Source organism: Pristis pectinata, chromosome 8, assembly GCF_009764475.1.
Source record: "Pristis pectinata isolate sPriPec2 chromosome 8, sPriPec2.1.pri, whole genome shotgun sequence".
Lineage (NCBI taxonomy): Eukaryota > Metazoa > Chordata > Chondrichthyes > Rhinopristiformes > Pristidae > Pristis > Pristis pectinata.
In genome coordinates, this window is record NC_067412.1 from 16,615,112 (window position 1) to 16,637,353 (window position 22,242).

General features: G+C 38.7%; 1 protein-coding gene across 1 annotated transcript in view; it reads right to left on the reverse strand.

The window, feature by feature from the left end:
* mrtfba (myocardin related transcription factor Ba) overlaps nt 1-22,242 on the reverse strand; it is a 176,106-nt gene that overhangs the window by 91,507 nt on the left and 62,357 nt on the right. Inside the window, 1 exon segment of the mRNA XM_052021269.1 lies at nt 10,021-10,226. Coding sequence (XP_051877229.1) covers nt 10,021-10,210 — 190 coding nt within the window. The 5' untranslated portion in view covers nt 10,211-10,226.

The following is a 22,242-nucleotide window of genomic DNA, read 5'->3' on the forward strand; positions in this document are numbered from 1 at the left end:
CATCACCCAGAATTCCTCTCAAGGTGCCAGGCTACCAAGTGCCTGGTTGTGCTAGCTCGTGATGGCTGAGTAGGGATTTGTAGTGGTTAGTTGTAGTCTTTCAATCAAAATACCAAATATGGCTTCCAGTCATGCTCCTTTTCAAAGTTTGTCCTTCAAAGCCAACTAAGAACCTGGAGTATCATGATCTGAGCAATAAGAATGTTAGTGAGAAGTTAAAGACTACTGAGGCAAGGTGTAATTATCATTCTCTTGGCAGCCGCTTCAACCCACAACTTCTGAAATGACCTAGCGAGCTGCTAAGAGCAGAAAGGGAAGGTATTGGTATGTTATTGTCACATGTACCAAGATACAGTGAAAAGCTTGTGTTGCATACTGTTTGTACAAGTCAATTCACTACACAGCACATTGAGCTAGTACAAGGTAAAATGCAGAATAAAGTGCAACAGCTACAAAGAAAGTGCCGTGCAGGTAAACAATACGGTGCAAGGTTATAATGAGGTAGATTGTGAAGTCAAGAGTCTATCTTATCGTACTAGGGAACCATTCAATAGTCTTATAACAATGGGATAGAAACTGTCCTTGAACCTGGCAGTTTCAGGCTTTTGTATCTTCTGCCCGAAGGGAGAAGGAAGAAGAGAGAATGTCCGGGGTGGGTGGGGTCTTTGATTATGCTGGCTGCTTTACTGAGGCAGTGAGAAGTATAGACAGAGTCCTTGGAGGGGAGGCTGGTTTTCGTGATGTGCTGAGCTGCGTCCACAGCTCTCTACAGTTACTTGCAGTACTGGACAGAGCAGTTGCCATGATGCATCCAGATAGGATGCTTTCTATAGTGCATTGATAAAAGTCGGTGAGTGTTAAGGGGGACATGCCAAATTTCTTTAGCCTCCTGAGGAAGTAGAGACACTGGTGAGCTTCTTTGGCCATGGCGTCTACATGGCTGGACTAGGACAGGCTATTGGTGATGTTCAGTCCCAGGAACTTGAAGCTTTCAACCCTCTCAACCTCAGTACCATTGATGTAGACAGGAGCATGTGTACTGCCCCCCTTACTGAAGTCAATGACCAGCTCTTTTGTTTTGCTGACATTGAGGTAAAGGTTGTTGTTATGACACCATGTTACTAAGCTCTCCATCTCCTTTCTGTACTCTGACTCACCATTATTTCAACTTGTAGATGGAGTTAGAGCAGAATCTGGCCACGCAGTCGTGAGTCTATAGGGAGTAGAGTAGGAGACTGAGGATGCAGCCTTGTGGAGCACCAGTGTTGAGAAGGACAATAAGGGCTAGCTTTGCTGGTGATACTTGGATCCCAAAAATAAAAAAAACTGTACATCACGTACATACTTAGCAGTCTGCAGGATTGAGCATGGCCTTCACTATTGTTCCAGTGGAAATTCATACTGAAAATATATGCACCGTAAACTTAAAAAATCCTTTAGTTATTTTAAGAAAATTGCTTCTTTTAGTTTCATGTAGAATACACTCAGAAAATATCAATATTTGAAAATGAATATTTAATTTCATAAATGGGTGATTCATGCTCATCTTTTTCATTTACATATATCCCCTGGAATATGCATTTACATGCTTATATAAATATGGGTGATAGCGCAGAAGAAAAATAGCTGTAAAGGCAAGCTCTTGTTAATCACTGAAGTGGTTATGAACCAAATTACATTTCATAAGAGGAATTGTCTTTCAAACTCAAAGTGATACACAGATAAATTTTTAAATAAACCATATTCTGTTCTGTGTTAAGAGGACTTGTGTACCAGCCTTCGCTGATAGCCATTCTTGATTGCTGTAGATTTTGTCTAATCTATCAGTTGCAGCTCTGAATAGAAGTAGGAGGCACAAAAGTATTGCATCTTGGGTTGCCACTCAGTGTTCCCAAATGACTGATTACACAGTGAAAAAAATACCAAACGAACACTGAACTGTTTGGAAATTCGAGACCATAATGGTATGCAAATAAAACTTTTTTCTTAAAATTATGTTCTGTCAACCACTTTTCTGTACCAGGTCCTCGACTAATGATATTCTGGTTTATTTGAAGCTTATACTACACAACTGTGAACAAACCTGGACTGAAATCAAAACATTTACTTTTGATAAACTTTATCTTTTGTGGAATAAGCAAGTGATTGCTTGGCTCAAAGGCCAAGATCAAGCTTACAGCCTACAAGAGTGGTCAAATAGGGATCTGCTTTTTAGTAGTAGCAGGGAAGCAAGTCCACACCAAATGTTACAAGTCAACCTCTAATTTCAAAAATTTCCTTGGACATCACAACCAGCTACTTGTTGTAGAACTCCATAACAAAAACAGGATAACTTTCTTTAAAGATGCATGGGGCCAATTAAAATTAGGTCATTAACTTAGCTGAACCTTAAATGCAATAGATAACTACACAATACCAAAAATTAATTTAAGGAACAAAAGAGCCACCGCTTGTTGAGCTATTTATAGGTACATTTTATTTCTATCCTGAAGCTTTACCCAAAGTGATTGAGTTTGGCAGGATTATTGATAATTTTCCTATTTACTCGTTTCTATTTGCCAGAATGCTGCTGGCACTAAGTGTTATATCAGTCAAAATCTAGTTTACTATTAAATGGACCCAATGAAGTGGATGCTTCATTTTGCACTCTCCCACACTACTATTGACAACATAGTTTTCCATTGGTGGAGTGTTAAAGAATCAGCATTATTATATAAATGGATCCAATAAATACCATCATTGCTAACAGAAAAAGAACATTAGAATTGGGTCACGGGGAAACTTACTCCAAACAAGCTGGATTACCAAAGCCAAAAAAAGTTTATTTCCTTGGGAAAGCAATCAAACATTAGGCAATACATTGGAATAGTAATCTGAAAAAGAAAGTTACTGCCTTTATAACCCATTTGGGGTCCTTTACAACTGAATTCTCAACCTTGCCCTTTCTCCTTTGAGAGTGTCTCAAGAGGATTCAGTGAATCTATTTCCAGTTTTTGCTTTTACTACAAATAAACAGACTGCCAATGTCCAAAGCAATCTATTCTAATATACAGAAAACATTCTCAACAGCTATTAGACATTTCAGTCATGTCAATTACCCAGCCAATGAATAACAACAAGCAGTCTGTTCTTTTGGTCTTGTCATTTATATTTGTACAAAATTCAGTCACAGATGGCCCTGCAGAATATGGCTTGACGTAGCTTTCAAATTGAACCCACGCTAAGAGGACATAATTCTATAACTGCAGCATGCCTCCTGGGATTCAGAATTATTTCATTTCTTTTTAACAGAAATGAGTTAAATGGAATGCATGGGTCAATTTTTCAATAACATTTCACCAGCAAATCACGTCATTTCCCAATGGGCTTGAAAACTGTGGGAACATTTTTTTCAGTGAAGTCAATGCATTTCTTGTCTTCAAAGGAATTGCAATTAATTTTAGAATTTGATTTGCAAGTTACTTTTCCCACAGTGGTAGTAATAGAGCACAACTGAAAACTGACAAAATTATAATCATGATTCAGATTTGTTTCTATGCTTTAAAAATGAATGATCCAGTGATCAATCACTAAATAGTTTGAATAAAGATTCTAAATAAGAATTCAAGAAGTTACATTTAATTCAGCAACAGTGACAGTTAGAAAAGTTACTTGCACCCATGAGGTCTATGTGAAGGAGCAAATTACATCAAAATAGGTCATGTTTTGAAACCAAAATAAATGATAGTCACATGTGGAATATAAATAGAAAAGGACATTCCTTATAATAATAAATTACCTATTCACCACTAGACTACAACCTAGAGATGATTCAGAAAGAAGAGGAACTGCATACCATCACCATAAGAATCTGATTTGTCCACATAGATCCGTACTATCTTGCTGCAGAACAGTGAAAAGTGATAGACCATCTAGATTTAACAACACAACGTCTCCTTCCAAGTAGTATTAGCGACAGCCTCAGCATTCCTGAATTAGGAATGTGATCATTATATTTTCATAACACATCAACAGCAATGACCTGAACCAATATAGGGTAATCTTTTGGCATAAAATATTTATATCCCAAAGGATTGGTTGCCAACCTATCACAATCACAAGCCTGCAGACTTCCACAGCTATGTTGACCACAGCTCCTCCTACCCTGCTCCCTTGAAGGAGTCCATTCCCTTTTCCCCAGTTTCTCAGATCCACCACATACAGCAGCTTTCACATTGACAGCTTTCTTTTTCCTCACCTCCACCATAGTTTTCAGGATCTCAATCGCATTTGTGCCTTTTCCAACACTTCTGCTCCCACCCAGAACAAGTATAGGGTTACCCTTGTCCTCCCTACCATCTTCCACATTCAATAGATTGTCCTCTGGAATTTTAAGTGTGATGCTACCACCAGACACAGCCCCTCCTCCTTTCAGCATTCCAAAGAGACCATTGCAGTCTTCCTTCTCCACTCCACTTCACGACATTGTTCCATCCAAATGCAGCAGATGTAACATCTACGCTTCTTCCCTTTCTACCATACACTGACCCAAACGCTACTTCCAGGTGATGGAGCAATTCACTTATATGTTCTCCAATGTAGTATACTGCATTCAGTGCTCATAATGTGGTCTCCTTCACATGGGAAACCCAAGACCAGATTGCGTGACAACTTTGCAATAACATTCAGTGTGCAAGGGTGTCACAAGTTTCCCAGTGCCTGCCATTTTAATTGCCCATTGCATTCTCATTCTAACCTCTCCACCTTTGGCTTTCAGACAGTTCCAATGAAATCCATTGTAACAGCAAACCATCTTCTAACTTGGCACATTACTGCACTCAGGACTTGCCACTGAATTTAGCAATTTCAGATAAATAGTTCAGATAATTAAAACATGACAATTTTGATGAATGGCCATCAACTTGCAAATGTAGTCAGTGACCATTTTCAAGTATGCAGACTTGCAGATCATACCAGCAATTAATGGGCAATGTCAATTTAATGCCAGTGTAACCACTTTGGACATTTCTGCTCCAAATGAACATATATATTTTTTATATATTTAATTTTCTTGGGAAATGTACATAGTTGGCTATGCCAGCGTTTATTGTACCTTCTGAACTATGCCTGGACTGAGGAGCAGCTAAAAGTCAATCAAGAGTGAACCATAACCCATGCCAACCAATGACTTCACTTGTGACAGTCCACAGGGAGACTCTCTGTAGTTACTGCATTTAAATTTGATGTTCCTGGCATGTCCTCTTCTTCCCAGATGTGGGAGATGAAGCTGTGAATTTGTAACTGAAGTTCCTCTCTGCCAAGTTTTTGAACTTCAGCAGGGAGATATCTGTTCCCATGGCTTTGTTTTTCAGTTGGCTTATAAACGTTTCGATACCTGTGATGTCAATCTCAGCTGAGGATGGATGGGATAGTTTGCTATGGGATGCAGTCAAGGGCACTCACATCATGGACAGAGTCGCAACTGAGGAGTCGTCTGAAGTGCTGTTTCCTGTAGGCACTCTGCTCTTGATAATTTTGCCATCCTTCTTGGCTGTCAGTGGAGTGAGTCCTTGGGTGTTTGGACCGTAGGTTGCTTTGTAAAGCTGAAGAATTCAGGTACATTATGCAAGAAGCTGGCCTCTCTGTGTTCTTTCCACTCACCACCTGTTCGTTGGGTTTTAGAACATAGAACCCTACAGCACAGTACAACAGGCCCTTCGGCCCACAATGTTGTGCCGACATTTTATCCTGCTCTAAGATCTATCTAACCCTTTCCTCCCACATAGCCCCCTATTTTTCTATCGGAACCCAGTCTTCAGGTGCCTGCAAAGTTGTTTCTTTTCCAACCCAGGAACACCCTGCATTTGCAGTTAATTGGCTCTTAGATCTCCTCGTCATTCTAATTAAACCAATTTCAGTGCTTTCTAGTACAGAAGCCATGCGTCTCTCCTTAGGTGCCAATTATGATAGAGATCAGGGCAGTCAAGTCACTAGACTCGGGCTCCTGTTGGTTGGAAGTCTTCAGGTTGGCTGTGAGGGCTTATTTTGTTAGGCAGTAGTTAGTCCAACAGTCAAGTCAGTTGTAATTGTCATGGCACAAGTGTGCAGACAACCTTGTGATTAGTTATTCAGATGATGACATCAACTAATAGATGACACCACCTGGATTAAGAGTGTCGCCAGGAGGTCTTGTGTTTGAATCATAGACAGAACAAGACAGTGTTCCATATATTTTAATCAGGAGGAGGGCTCTGTTAAAGTTAGCTTTCCCTACTGCATCCTTGCCAATCATACCATGTCAGACAATTATGTCTGTTCCAACCTAGGCATTGAAATCTTCCTCAACTGTCTCTTCCCAGTGGCCAAAGAGCTGCTCCTCAAATTGTAGGGTGGATTCCAAACTAGAGGCACAATGGAAAACTTCAAGAAATGCAGGCAGTAGCATCAACCATTACACACAGCCTTTTCTTGACCTTTCAAAAGCCTTTGCGCCTGTTTAGTTAGTGGGACTGTGGAGTATCTTTCTTGAATTTGACTACCTGCAGAAATTCACCTCTATGTCATCTCCTTCATGATTGCATTCAAGCAGGATCTTAACCAAAAAGTCCACTAAAGACCCCAATATCAGTGCAGAATGATGTCAAGCAAGGCTGCAGCATCACCCCATGCCTATTCTCAATTTTTCACACTTGAATACTATAGCAACCTCCAAAGCTTCTTGTTAGAGTGGAGATCACCTGTAGGACAAATGTGAAATTGTTCAACCTTTGTCACTGCAACCTCAGTCAGCGAGCTGCAGTACAAAAGAAGATGGTTGCATGTGCATAGGTTTGGAGGCTAATCTCCAAGTCACTGTTGACTTGTTCACTGAAGCACACGAGTTTGGGCCTTATTTTTAACATCCACAAACAAAGGCCCTCTACAAAACTCTCTCTGCTGTACAATACCACCATCCAATAATTAAGCCCCATGATGAGATACTGGAAAACAAGGACCATTTCCCATATTTTGGAAACCACTTCTGAGACATCAATGATGAAATTTGCCACTGATTTCATTGCACTGTTGGCCTTTGGAAATAAAGACCATAACAGCATGAATAAATTCATGATCAAACAGGCAGCAGTTATTCTTGTATGCTGTATGCATCAGAGATAATTGACTATCAATAGTAGACACCTCAAAGCACTGGAAGATAACACCAACACTGCTCATGCAAAATCCTCTAAATCTACTCAGATGAAAAGAAATCCAACATGAGTGTCCTCACCCAGGCCATCCTTAGCATTGAGGACCTAATTACACTCAACCCACGTCAACTGGCATGCACATTGTTTGCTTGCCTAACACCAGACTTCTGAAACAGATTCTGGACTCTGCTATCGAACAGATTATCAAGTGGACAGAGGAAAAGACAGACGGATAGTCTCAAAACTTACAAGAACAAGTGCAACATCCCCACTTGTGGAAAACCCCGACTCATGACCATTCAGGATGACATTGCGAACCAACAATTCAAATCCCACCATAGGGAATTGGGTGTGCTTCTGAACTCATGTCAGGAGCACACAAAATTACAGTGCAAATGGCAGAAGCAGGAGACTGTCTCCCAAACAACCCACACTTGCCCAACCCATCCAGCACCTCCTGCCCCACTGGTTGCAGAGCCAAAAGGTCACAGATTGGCCTCATCAGCTGCTGCACAACCTACAGATCTATTGGATGCAAATCATCCTTAATTCCAAGGCACTCCTTAAAAGTAAGAGAAGAGATCAGAGTGGGTTAGGATTAGTGAATTGTATGGGTTTACATGACCATCTGGTGGTTTCCTGCCAACTATTACTAATACCAGCTTTAATTCCAGATTTATTTAATTACCTGAAATTCCCTAGCTCCCATGGTGGGATTTGAACTCCAATTGCTGGATCAATGATCCAGAACTCACGAAGCAATCATGAAGAAGGCATGCCAGTGGCTCTACTTTGTTAGGAGTTTGATGAGATTTGGGATATCACCAAAGATTCTTATAAATTTCTATAGACATACGGTGGAGAGCATCCTGCCTGGTTGCATCACAGCCTGGTATGGAGCCTCCAATGCACAGGATTGCAAGAGAATGCAGAGGGTTATAGACTCAGCCAGCTCCATTACAGACGCAACCCTCCCAATGATCGAGGACATCTTCAAGAGGCGGTGCCTCAAGAAGGCAGCATCTATCATTAAGGACCCTCACCATCTGGGACATGTCTTCGTCTCATTACTACTATCACGGAGGTTTACCATCAGAAGCCCGAAGACCCACACTCAATGATTCAGGAACAGCTTCTTCCCCTCTGCCATCAGATTTTTAAATGATCCACGAATACTATCTCATTATTTCTTTTTTTACACTATTTATTTTTGTAATTTATAGATTTTTATGTCTTTGCACTTGTACTGCTGCCACAAAACAACAAATTTCACGTCATAGGTCAGTGATAATAAATCTGATTCTGATTCAGAATTCTGGCTGGTAGTCCAATAGTTTAACCACAATGCTAATGTCCACCAACAGGAGGGACCTACCTGCCAGCAATATTTAAAAGGGATCATGTACCAATTACAGGATTGTTGCTTATTATTTTCTTCTGCCTGTTGCTAAAATTCTGGTTTAGATTGCTGTTTGGTAACTTGCAACAACTATAGAAAGTGCCAAAGTCTGGATGGAGTCAAATATTAGGTGGCAGGGGACATTTTCCAAAACTCAAGGCCTTGGCACAAAGCAGTTGCACCCAGATGTGGATGTATTGTGAAGCATCGGTAACTTGGTTGAGTCATGCATTGTGATTCTCCTGCCTGTTTTTGGTGACCATCAGATTTGGGCCCCTTATTGTTTTGTCAATCATAGCACAATTAGGTTAGTTTTGAATTCTACATCTGCAATGCAATTAACCCAGAAGTTAGGTTTCTCATGGATGGTGATGTTTTTATCTTGAGATCAAAATATTCCAATTTTAAACTGCTATTTTAATTAAGTCATGCAATCTTTGCATCTTGTTCTGCACATAGCCCCAGACTTCATTTATTTATGAGGCTGTCAATAATTAATTTATGAATTATTGACAGCCTCATAAGTAATTGCTATCAGTTATCTAGTTATTATTTCCAGATATCAGGTGGGGAGAAAAATATAGGGGAGTCCAGTGGGCATAGAAGACAGAGGCAGATTAGGGAACATCGGAGGGCTGGCAGGCTCAATTGCGTGTGCTTTAATGCAAGGAGCCTCAGAGACAAGTCAGACGAGCTTAGCGCATGGATCAGCTCTTGAAATTGTGTTATTGCAATCATCAAAATGTGGTTGAGGGATGGGCAGGACTACACAAAGGAGTGGCTGATATCTGGAACTCTCTGCCAGAAGAATTGGAGGAGTCAGACATAATCATACGTTTAAGAGGCATTTAAACAAGCACTTGAATAGGCCAGGCATAGGAGGATATGGACCTAATGTAGGCAAATGGGATTAGTGTAGATGGGCCAAAAGTTTGGCATGGAGATGGTGGGCTGAAGGGTCCACTTCTAGACACTAAAATTCTGGTGAAAGTGAATTCAAAGAACAAGATTATATTAAAAGGATGACCAAACAGAATTGAAAGTTTGAAGCGGAGTGAGTCAAATATGTCCTATTGCATATAAACTGTAGAACTATGCAGAGTTTAGCAGCAAATAATACTAGTAAGGTAATTATATAATCTGTTTGATCTTTTCCTTTTTCCAGTATGGCCATTTGCACTACATTTATTTGCGGAGTAATTGCAGAAGTTGAGGGTTGATTGCTGCAAGATGAGAAGAGAATAACTTTGGTTAACATTTCAACTTGGTGATCCAACTAAATGTAGCCAAGGACACAAATAATAAGTTTCTATCTGTTGGGTAACTAATCTAATAGCACATTCAGTTTTAAATATTCTACCGATCACAAATCTCTGTGAGAATTCTTTCAATATTGTATTATCACTTCTAAATGGAGGCAAAAGTAATTAGTTGGTTCTGTGCAGTACTCACCATTCTTCCGCTCATTCAAAGGAGGTAGGCGTGGATTTGTCTGCAGCGTAAGCTCTTGGAACTCATGGGCGACCATTTCACTTCGAGGGCTTGGGGTTATTAAGCTCTGTATAACTGAATCCTCCAATTCAGACACTTGTATATTATCCATCACACTCAGTAAGATGGTTGGAGTTGACTGTTGATCCATATTGATTCACAGAGTGCTGAGAGGGGCAAGAAGAATCAGTGTATTATTTCTCAGGGATTGATGGGCACCAGTACATTTGATGTGCAGGAGTTGGATATTTTTCATGCAAAAGAAAGAGAATATATTGTTTAAAGTTAAGAGTTTCTATATATTGGAACAACTTTATCAGACAGGCCTTAACTAATGGTATAAAAACATTTCATATGAAATAATAGTGAACGTTCGCATCATGTGATGGATGAGTGAATGACAGTATCATGCATGAAAAATATAGCTTACATTTTTTTTCCTGTAAAGTCTATTCCTTAGCATGCCAATGGTACCATGCCCATTTTCACACCACATAAACCGCTACCAGCGACAGTCCTCTTTAAAAAAAATAAGTAAACACTTTCATCAGGCATTAACCCAATAACAATATTCAATGTATGGTTCACACTGGACTTCAAGCTGAAGGAGGAAACAACTGGTATTCCTATATTGCCTCACACATCTCCAGAGAAAACAAAATATGGTCAATAAATTATCTCTGAAGTGTATTGACTTTCCTGACAAACAATGAACCCAATGAGTGCACACCAAATGTACTTAAGGTCATCAACTCATTGCAGTCAAAATTTCCATTCTGCTCAGATACATTCAACTACAAATCAAATTAGAAAAAAATCCATTTACCTGTGTTTTCTAAGCACTAATGGCCATGAAATATTTGGACATGTTTTGCAGTGCTTACATATACTTTATGGTGAAATTCTAGCTATTGGGAGATTACAGCAGTTATTTTCTGACATAATGCACTGCAACACCTATGTATTTTCCCCATGTGTGAAATGTACAGCACATTGTAAATGGTCACTGGCATTAATTGCATCAAATGGCTAATATAATTAGTACACATTTTAAGGAGGAGTATATCATATAGACAGTAATTTATGTAAAGGGTTTCATTTTAATTTTTTTTATAATTCTTGATTTCTAACTTATAAGTGCTTGTTATCCAATCACAGTCCCCAGTTCATCCCATATGACCGAAGGCCTGTCTCATTCCCTGGCCCACCCAGCCCAAATGTGGTACTCAACACCTGCTCATCCCATTGCTGCCACCCCACTCCCCTCACCCAATCAGGCTGATCCAAAACTCAGGAACACCCATTTCCCACCTCCTGCCTGGATCTCAACCCCAATTGGTTTCTCGCCCTTCTGCTCCATTTTCCATCACCATTCCATCCATTTCCCAGCCCTTCAGTTTCCCTCATTTCCATGGCAACCATATGTTTGTTACAGTGTTGATCCATTTTGCATGGGTGAGCATGCAAATGGCATTGTTGTGAAGCTTGTGTAAAACACATAGGTCAAGTTTTAATGGAGACACAAGAGAGATTGCAGATGCTGGAAATCTGGAGCAATGATCACAAAATGCTGGAGGAACTCAGCAGGTCAGACAGCATCTATGGAGGGAAATGAACAGTTGATGTTTTGGGCCAAGACTCTTCATCAGGACTGGAAAGGAAGAGGGCATAGATGCTGCCTGACCTGCTGAGTTCCTCCAGCATTTTGTGTTCGTTGGTCAAGTTTTAAATGTCTCACAGCATGCAAACCACACCAAAGCAAAGATATACCAATTTTGAGACTTTTTGGTGACTTCAGATTTGGTGTTAAATACCAACTTTAGCACACATCAAAAATGCATGTGATCTAATTCCCACGCAGTTGTTTCATATTATTCAGCAATGAACCTCAAAACAAAGAACCCAATTACAGAACAGGAAATGATTTTTTTTTAAATTCTTAATTAAATGACCTTCAAGAAAAGCCATCGAAAACTAGCCTAATCATTTCTCTTTTCAGTTCCATGGAAAGGAATCACAGAATACTGTAGAGACACTTTAGAACAGGAGGAAAGAAGATGGTCTAGCTTTAAACAAAAGGCATCAATTGCTGAACACCTTACAAATGTAATTTATCATTTTAATTTCATTACTAACAAAGATCTGAAGCATCCACACACAATATTCCATTGAAATTTACAACTAAATTACCACCTGCTCTGAACTACTTATGCAGTCCTGCTGATGACAGGAAATTACTTATCTCAGAGTTGAGAGGAGAAAGCTGTAGCCTTTAAACTGTCTAAAATAATTTACCACAAAGAACAAAAACAAACTTCAGCTCTTCCCAAAACTACACAAGCCAGCATTCATTAGATCTCTATTCTAGCGTTGTTTTTGTTGCAAGGCAAGAGTAAGAAAATGCTGTTGCTCTACAAGGCTTTGCTGAAGCCAAACTAGAAGCACTGTCACATAAGGTCTCCTTATTTAAGGAGATACTTCCTTTATAGGTAATCTTGGTGAATCTTCACTGTACTAATTCCTGGAATGAGTGGGTTGACTTCGGATAAAAAATGGTGCAGAATGGGCCTATCTTTCTTTGGGTTTAGAATAATGACCTTACTGAAACATACAAAACCCCCAGTGGAATAAACACTGAAGGTGTTGCCCCTGGAGGAATCTAGAACCGGGGCATTGCCTCAGGATAAGGGATTGACTAATTAAGACAAAGATTAGGAGGATAGAAAATACTGGAAACACTCAGCCTCTGTGGAATGAAAAACAGAATTGACATTTCAGGTCAAAGAATGAAAAGGGTCGTCCACCTGAAATGTTAACTCTGTTTATCCTTCTCATGGACACTGCCTCAGTTGCTGAGTGTTTCCAGCACTTTGTTTTTATTTCACATTTCCAGCAGCTGCAGTTTTTTTTAAATTTTCATTTTCTTTTTAAAAAAAGGAGGAAATTCATCTCTCAGAGGATGGCAAATCTTTAAAATTCTCTGACCCCAGGCAGCAATGATGCTGAGCAGTCTACTACTAATCTTGACTTTTTCCACTAAAGGAATGATCGTTATTAGTGTAGGACAGGAAAATAATGTTGAGGCCAAAGATCAGATCAGCAATTATCTTACTGAATGACAAAGCAGGTTCAAGCAAGCAAATACTCCTCTCTCTTATAGTCTTACAGGCTATTAGATAGAGGCATGAATATGCAGGAAACGGAGAGATGTGGATCATGTACAGGCAGAAGAGAATTAGTTTAATTAGGCATTCAGTGGAGATATTATGGGCTGAAGGGCCTGTTCCTGGCTGTACTGTTCTGTCTTATTTTCGATATCATTCTTTATTTGAGAGGTATAACAGCAATAGCTATAATAGCAAAATATTAAAACATAAAATGTTATAAAAATGATGCAGACAACAAAACAATGGATGTGGAAGATTTACCAATAATAGCATTCAACTTTTTGGAGCAGTGAATCCAGATCTTTCTGACATGACTAGTGGGTGGACATCTGATTATGATATTCATTATTCTGACTCACTAAATAGTAACTGCCACATCCAATTCCCAATCGAGTTGGTTTCCTTGGAACTCATGGATCATGCTATTTATAGCTTTCCCTTCTTTCCATCTTGTCATTCTCTCCTTCTTTACTTCAGTTCCCTTTCACGTTTTGATATATCTTGTACTGTTAGACTTTCATTGTAGGTTGTACTCTCATTTATTACTTTCTATTTTTAAGAACCTGGATTGTTTTTATTTAATTTCAAATAGTTTTGAGCATTAAAGATATTTTAAGTGATTAGATAGGTATGTTCAATGCTACATCTTCAAAAATTTAATTTGACAATGTTAATCAAATGCCCAAAACACTCTGCAAAAAGGTGCATTTCACTGTGTGTTTCAATGTACATGTGACTAATAAAGATATCTCTACCTTAAAAAATGCTTGATATAAACCATTAATGCTAATAATGAGAATAACAATGTACTGAAAACAGAGATTGTGGAATTACTCAACATGTCAAGCAGCATTTGTGGGGAGGAAAACAATTATTAGAGGGAAAGATGGTTCTGATGCAAGGTCCATTTCTCTCTTTAAAGATGCTGTGTGACTTGCTAAGAAATTTTAGAATGTTTTTTTTTCATTTGTAAATTTACAATTACATTCACTTTCAGCTTTATAAATAATAAACATTTGTCTCAATTAACATTTATCTTCAAAAACCCAACGATCAATAAAAACACACAGTAGATGTTAAAGGAGATTTACAGTTTTATTAGTCATTGTTATTTTGATGTTAGTCATTTTTAGATTGCTAACAAATACACTTCCTATCGAAAAAGATACTATTTAGAATATTTCTTTTTCTCATTTAAAGCACTCATCACACCCATCTGTAACTTCAGGCAGGAAGTTGAATAGTTGAGAGCTCTACTGGAAAGATAAAATTGGCAAATGGCTTAAAATTTGGACACCTCAAGCAGGTCACTCACCTTTGGTGTATTCAAATCCTTTCCAAAATCAATCAGGCATGACTCAGGAATGTGGTGGAAAACCCTACACTAGCCTGGATGAGTGTAGTTCTAACAACATTCAAAAGAACTTGATGCTGTCAGAAACAAGTCAGCCAGCCTGACTGGAATCCCATCCATCACCCTAGACATTCACTCCCTTCAGAATCAGATTTCTTATCTCTGACTTGTATGACGTGAAATTTATTTTGCAGCAGCAGTACAGTACAAAGACATAAACATTATTATAAATTACAAAATAAATAAATAGATCCAAAAAAAGGAATAATGAGGTAGTGCTCATGGACTGTTCAGAAATCTGATGGCTGAAGGGAAGAAGCTGTTCCTAAATCATTGAGTGAGATAGATCGGCTGGTTGAGTGGTGTTGCAACAACAACCTCGCACTCAACTTCAGAAAGACCAAGGAATTGATTGTGGACTTCAGGAAGGGGAAATCAGGAGAACAGACACCAGTTGTCATTGAGGAGTTAGCAGTGGAAAGGATGAGCAGCTTCAAGTTCCTGGGTGTCAACATCTCGGAAGATCTATCCTGGGCCCAACACATTGATGCAATTACGAAGAAGGCATGCCAGTGGCTCTACTTCATTAGGAGTTTGAGGAGAGTTGGTGTGTCACCAAAGACTCTTGCAAATTTCTTTAGATGTACAGTGGAGAGCATTTTGACTGGCTGCATCACAGCCTGGTAATGGAGGCTCCAATGCACAGGATAGCAATAGGCTGCAGAAGTTTGTAGACTCATCGCCAGTTCCATCGCAGGCACAAACCTCCATAGCATCAAGGGCATCATCAAGAGGTGGTGCCTCAAGAAAGCAGCATCACTAAGGACCCTCACCATCCGGGACACATCTTCTTCTTGTTACTACCATTGGGGAGGAGGTATAGGAGTCTGAAGACCCACACTCAATGGTTTAGGAACAGCTTCTTCCCTCTGCTGCACCGCCTTTTGAAGATGTCTCGATGGTGGGAATTAGTGATGCATTATGACTGCATCTACAAAATGCATTGCAGTTTCTGAATAAAACACATTTGTTTTTGAAAATGCATAAACTACAAATAAGTTGCAACTTAACGCACATCTTAATGCCTGTGATTACACTGCACAAAAGTGCTCTGAGTGTTAGACTTAATTTTGGTTGGGAGATCCAATTTGACCATGTGCAGAATGATTGTGACACTGATCCAAAATGAATTGCTGATGTTAGTTGGAGAACTTTAGCCAAGCTTACTTGCAATGGGTGTTGCCAATTCTGATTAAAGTGAAAAATATTTCTATCTCCCAAACCCAGGACTTTTTTTTTTAAATGCTGCACAAAGCAAAAGAAAATAATGAGAGAAGTGATTTAATAAGCTTCAAGCTGGAATCTTTTCCAGAAGTTAATTTCAGTTTTACAACTACAATGCCAACTATTATTACTTTACCATGTACACAGTATAAATTTTTTCATTTTATATTATTCCCTTGAGTAAGGAAAAAAAAGCTGGTAGGCGAAGCCTCTTATTTCCATTCTTGGATCTTTGCCATATTGGCTTGCAAAACTTTGAATAAAGTCAATTTATTTGACATCAGCAACAAGTCTTTCACACATTGAGTCCTCTCACAGACTGCAACTATTTAGCAGAAAGAACTGTGCCTAAGCTTTGAGAAACTCTTTGCCTGGAGCAGCAGTAACTTTCTTAGAAAACTTTTAAATAAGGAAATCTCTTCAATGGTTTAGTACATAGATATAATCCAGTGGCAAGTCCAAAGCCAAATCACAATGTCCCGTAATTTACCCTTTTTCAACTAGCACAACATTTGGATCACCAAAATTTACCCGTGCACTTCCAAAATAGAAAAAGGTAAAGAAAACAAGTGAAGGTTCTCATTCTAATTTGCTGGCTTAAAGGTGAACATTCGGCAGATAACATTATCTGCCTCTGAAAAGATAGGACATGTTGGATGGTCAATTAGTTTGGCAAAATTTGTGCCTGGACTCCTATGTGAACATAGAACAGTACTTTGGCCCACAATATTGTGCCAAACTAATTAAAAGAATGGCTATTTTGGCTGCTGGGACACACGAATAGAACTCCAGCTAGGTATAATCAGCCTTGGCTGAGATTAAGAAAGTGAAGAATTAAGGAATGAAGATGGGAGCAGAAATTGAGAAAATGCAGAATAAGCTAATGATCTTAGCCCAACTCATCTCCAAAAATGTGCACTTTAGTCTACTGCCCCACAGTTATGATGCTAAAATGGCTACTATTGTTTTAATGTTCTCCATAAAGTTTCGCTCTATGCTGATGATTTACTGCTCTTCATTTCTAATGTTGAGACTTCGTTACCTTCTATGCTTTCTTTATTTTCCTGTTTTAGCCAATTTTCAGGATATAAATTGAATTTACACAAGAGTGAACTTTTCCCTTTGAACAATCTGATACCATTCGATATTAATCTTCCTTTTAAAACTGTAAGAAACCACTTTACCTATTTGGGTGTAACTATTACCAAGAATTATAAACATTTAAAGAGAACTTTCTTGCCTTATTATGTGAAAAGGATCTTACCAAATTGGTCACCCCTCTCTATAATCACTGATTGATCGCATTAATTCTATTAAAATGAATATTTTACCTAAATTTATGTATTTATTTCAGGCTTTACCCGTTTTTATTCCTAAGTCTTTTTTTGATTCTCTTGACTCAATTATCTCTTCTTACATATGGGAAAATAAACATCCTAGGTTAAATAAAGTTCATTTTCAGAAGGCTAAAAATAATGGAGGGTTTGCTTTACCTAACTTTAGGTTATATTACTAGGCAGTCAATATATGAAATCTTACTTTTTGGTTACATTACATTAATCAGGAAGCCTGTCCAGTATGGGTCTCTTTGGAAGTTAATTCTGTTAAAAAAAATTTCTATTATTTCTTTGCTTGGCTCTTCACTTCCTTTATCAATAAATAAATTAACTGATAATTTGGTAGTTAAACATGCTTTGAGGATTTGGTTACAATTTAGAAAATACTATTGTTTATTGAATTTTTCTTTGTCTAGTCCCATTTTTGCTAATTTTTTCTTTAAAACTTCTATGACTGATATAGCTTTTAAAGAATGGGATAGATTGGGTATTACTCGTCTTCAGGATGTTTGTTGGAGGAAATTTCTTAACGTTTGAACAATTGGCAACTAAATATAATTTGCCAAAAACTCACTTTTTTCGATATTTGCAAATTAGAGATTTTCTCCGACCTCAAGTATATACCTTCCCTATAAGTCCTGATAAGAACTTATTAGATGTAATTTTTAATTTGAAGCCTTTCTATGATGCTCCAATATCTAAGATTTATGGTAGATTATCAGGAATGAATAAGGTCCCTTTAAACAAAATTAAAAACACTTGGGAATGTGATCTGCAGATTTCAATTTCTGAGGAAACCTGGAATCAAATTTTAAACTGGTTAATACTTCATCATTATGTGCACGTCGCTCCCTCCTTCAATTTAAAGTGGTCCATAGAGTCCACCTGTCCAAAGAAAAGTTATCGCGTTTCTATTCAGATATATCTCCTTATTGTGACAAATGCAATAATGGAGAAGCTTCCTTAATCCATATGTTTTGGTCATGTCCGAGTTTGGAAAAATTCTGGATAGAGGTATTTCAAACTTTTTCCGTACTTTTTAAAATAAATTTTAAGCCAAATCCTTTAACTGCATTATTCGGGATTGTTGGAGAAAAAGATATAATTCTGGAGACTTCCGACTTACACATATTGGCCTTCATTTCTCTTAAAGCCAGGAGGGCTGTATTGCTTAAATGGAAGGAAACTATTCCCCCTACTCATGCTCAATGGTTACGGGATGTTATGTCATATCTAAATTTAGAGAAGATCCGTTGTTCTACTTCTGGATCTATTCTGAACTTCCAAATATTATGGGGACCTTTTTTGAACTACTTTCAAAACCACTGATTTGGTGCTAAATGTACAGATATTGGCTAACACTACTAAAGTCTTTAGGATGTTACTAAACAGCTTTGGTTTTGGTAGTGGAGTTAGATTTTTTTTATAATAAAATTATTCCAACTTATCAATATCAATTGATTTATTTTTGTTTATCAATATGAAGCATTGTGATTTCTTGTGTGATTCAATACATCTATTTTGTAAAATTTTCTTTTTTTCCTTTGTTTCATGTATTTTGTACTTCTTATTTGAAATTAATAAAAATATTGACAAAGTTATAATGTTCTTTCTACTACATCTGCTTTTGGTGACCAACTGTGTGCAAAATAATTTGGCACACTTAAGTTTCAAAGATTTTCCTGCCCCATTCTAGTTGAGGAGGTCCTTGTCCCAAACGCTGTAACTGGATTTGCTTGTGTAAATTACTTGAGCATCAATGCCTTTTCCAGCAGGACTCTGAATAAGGGGTAAAAGCTGGTAATGACATTGACACATCCAGCTCAATACATTCAAAATATGTATTTAAAGTTGCTGCTTTTATTGGCTAACTGTCATTTGAAATTACTTTGGCATCCCTTCAAGATCTGATCCAGACACAAAATACTATAACATCCAGATGACCTTTATGATGTCAGAACTGACACTAATTCTAACTGATGGTATTATCCTGCCAACCCTGCCTCTTCTAATGATGCTCGTGGAACAGTGATGTACAACATACAGGCACAACCAGCCCACAGAAGGTTTCTGCCCAGCCTGCACTTACAGTTCTTCTACCTGCTGGGTTCATACTTAATTGCAGCAGCAACTTGGTTCACAAAGCTGGTTCCTGCTTGGCAATTCCCAACCATAAATGACCAGCCTCACCTCAGGAAATGCTTTGACATCAGATTGAGGGTCAAACTGTTCCTCCCTATAAAACTATTATGAGTCATTGCTACACAGAGATTGGTTGAGCGGAGGAAGGGCCCATCTACATTACCTATAGAAATTGATAACATTTATAAAAAAAAGGGAAGAAATTTGTGCAGAGCCAAGTTCCCCTCAAAGTTGTTCTTAAACAAGTGTAAATAAAACGCATCAAAAACACAAGAGAACAAATTGTCTACCTCCACCAAATGACAGTGGATCTGCAGACTGCAGCTCAACCTCCCAGTCACCAGGCCTTTTATTCCTCTCAAAGTTGCACTTCCTGTTGGTTTTTAAACAGTTATGACTCAGTGTGCAAGACATTCACAAAAGTTCAGAGGTCATGTAATAAATACAGCAATCAAATATATTAGATGGGCTGATTCCTAGAACAAGATCGGGTTCTGGATCCGAGATCGGGGATAGGATGCATGACCCAATCTAGCCCAGTTTCATGGTCTCAGGGTCAAGGGTAGAAATGTGGCAGGTTTCAGCTGGATTCTTACCATCAGGGAACAGGACAATGATTCCACCGTCAGAAGTGGTCAAAGTTGGCATCGAGGCACAGATCGAGTGGACAGTCAGAGACTTTTTCCCCAGGGCGACAATGGCTAACATGAGGGGACATAATTTTTGATTGGATTGGAGGAATTTTTGATTGAAGGTGATTGGAGGAATTTTTGATTGGAAGTGGTTGGAGGAAGATACAAGGGGGATGTCAGGGGTAATTTTTTTTTTAAACACAGAATGGTGGGTACATGGCACGCACTGCCGGCAGATGTTGTGGGGGCAGATACATTAGGGACATTAAAGAGACTTTGGATAGACACATGAATGATAGAGAAATGGAGGGCTATGTGGGAGGAAAGGGTTAGATAGATCTTACAGCAGGATAAAATGTCGGCACAACATCGAGGGCAGTAGGGCCTGTACTGTGCTGTAATGCTCTATAACTTCAGATCGCAAAGCCCTTAATATTAGTCCAAGTACACACACTCAAAAGCTCAGCCTCAGGTCTTCAGTAAGTGAGGCATTATATTCTCTTGGAAGGGAAGGATACACCTACAAAATCATTGGCATGATTTTAGACCATTCACACTGCTACTCCAAGTTTACATTGTTTACCTGGCAATCATAGGAACAAAAGAAACAGGACCAGACAAAAGGGACATGGACAGAGCCATTCTGTATTTGGATTCACTGGGTGGCAAGGAATGCCAGCAAGAGTCCCAGTTGAAGAGCAAAAAAACTGCAAATGCTGGAAATCTTCAAACTAAAAATAGAAAATGCTAGAAATATCAGCAGGCTAGTCAGCATCTGTAGAAAGAGGAACAGAGTTAATGTTTAGATCATTGACTTTTCTTCAGAATTCTGATTCTCTCTCCACATATGTCCACCCTGTTAAGTTCTGCCAGCACTCCCTGTTTAATTTTGCCCCATCTGAAGGTTTGGGACAGGAAAGTTATGTTACAACACCAAATTTCGCCCATTTACTGAAGATATCTCATCAGACAGTACAGCACTTAGCATTAGGGTGCCATATGGATAGTACGTGGGCAGGAACCTAATAATTCCAAATGACATCATTAAACATTTCCTGATAGTTATGAAAAAATATGTAATGCAATAGTCATAACAAGAATTTCAAAATAAAAGCAGGTTCTAGTAGATCAAGTTCTTCAAGGCAAGATTAGAAGCTGTGAACGTACATTATAGTACTAAGAATCTGCATTGACAGATATGGAGTTGAGAAATGAGTTGAGAGATCAAGAAATTTACTAAATCTATTAGTCTGGTTGTAAGTGTTTACAAGTTGACTTAGTTAGTTAAGATTTTGTGTGCAATTAAAATTAATCAGAATGCATGGGCATGTTATCATCATACCAGAAAGACATTATTAGCCTTATAAATGGAAACATCTAGTGGAGAGCATAGTAGCAGGAAGGGACGGCAACTGCTCTGCCCAGGACTGCAAGAAACTGCAGAGAGTTGTGGACACAGCCCAGCGCATTACAGACACCAGCCTCCCTTCCTTGGACTCTGTCTTTACCTCCCACTGTCTTGGTGAAGCAGCCAGCATAATCAAAGACCCCACCCACCCGGGACATTCTCTCTTCTCTCCTCTTCCATCGGGTAGAATATACAGGAATTTGAGGGCACGTACCACCAGACTTAAGGACAGCTTCTACCCCACAGTGATAAGACTATTGAACGGTTCCCTTATACAGTGAGATGGACTATGACCTCACGATCTACCTTGTTGTGACCTCGCACCTTATTGCGCTGCACTTTCTCTGTAGCTGTGACACTTTACTCTGTACTATTATTGTTTTTACCTGTACTATATCAATGCACTCTGTAGTGACTCAATGTAACTGCACCGTGTAATGAATTGACCTGTACAATCGGTTTGTAAGACAAGCTTTTCACTGTACCTCGGTATAAGTGACAATAATAAACCAATACCAATGCTTGAGCTGCTAACTACCCTAACTATTTTAAAATTAGGATTATGCACTTTTAGCTTTTCTTGGCAAGTCCTCAGGAACCACGAGTATTCATTGTTACCAGCAATTACAACAGTCACTCAATATGCACATCATCTTGTGTAACATAATCAAAATGCTTCAGAGCCTTTTTGATTTTAGCTTTGCACAAACACCATCCTGTAATGAACAACTTTGCTTTGCCATAAACTCCATTTTAACTTAGATTTTTGATGTTTAGTTTTATAGCGATTCATATCTGGAGCACAATTAATTGAATGGGGGTAGAAAAGGTCAGAGGCATGTGTAAAGCACACTTTTTG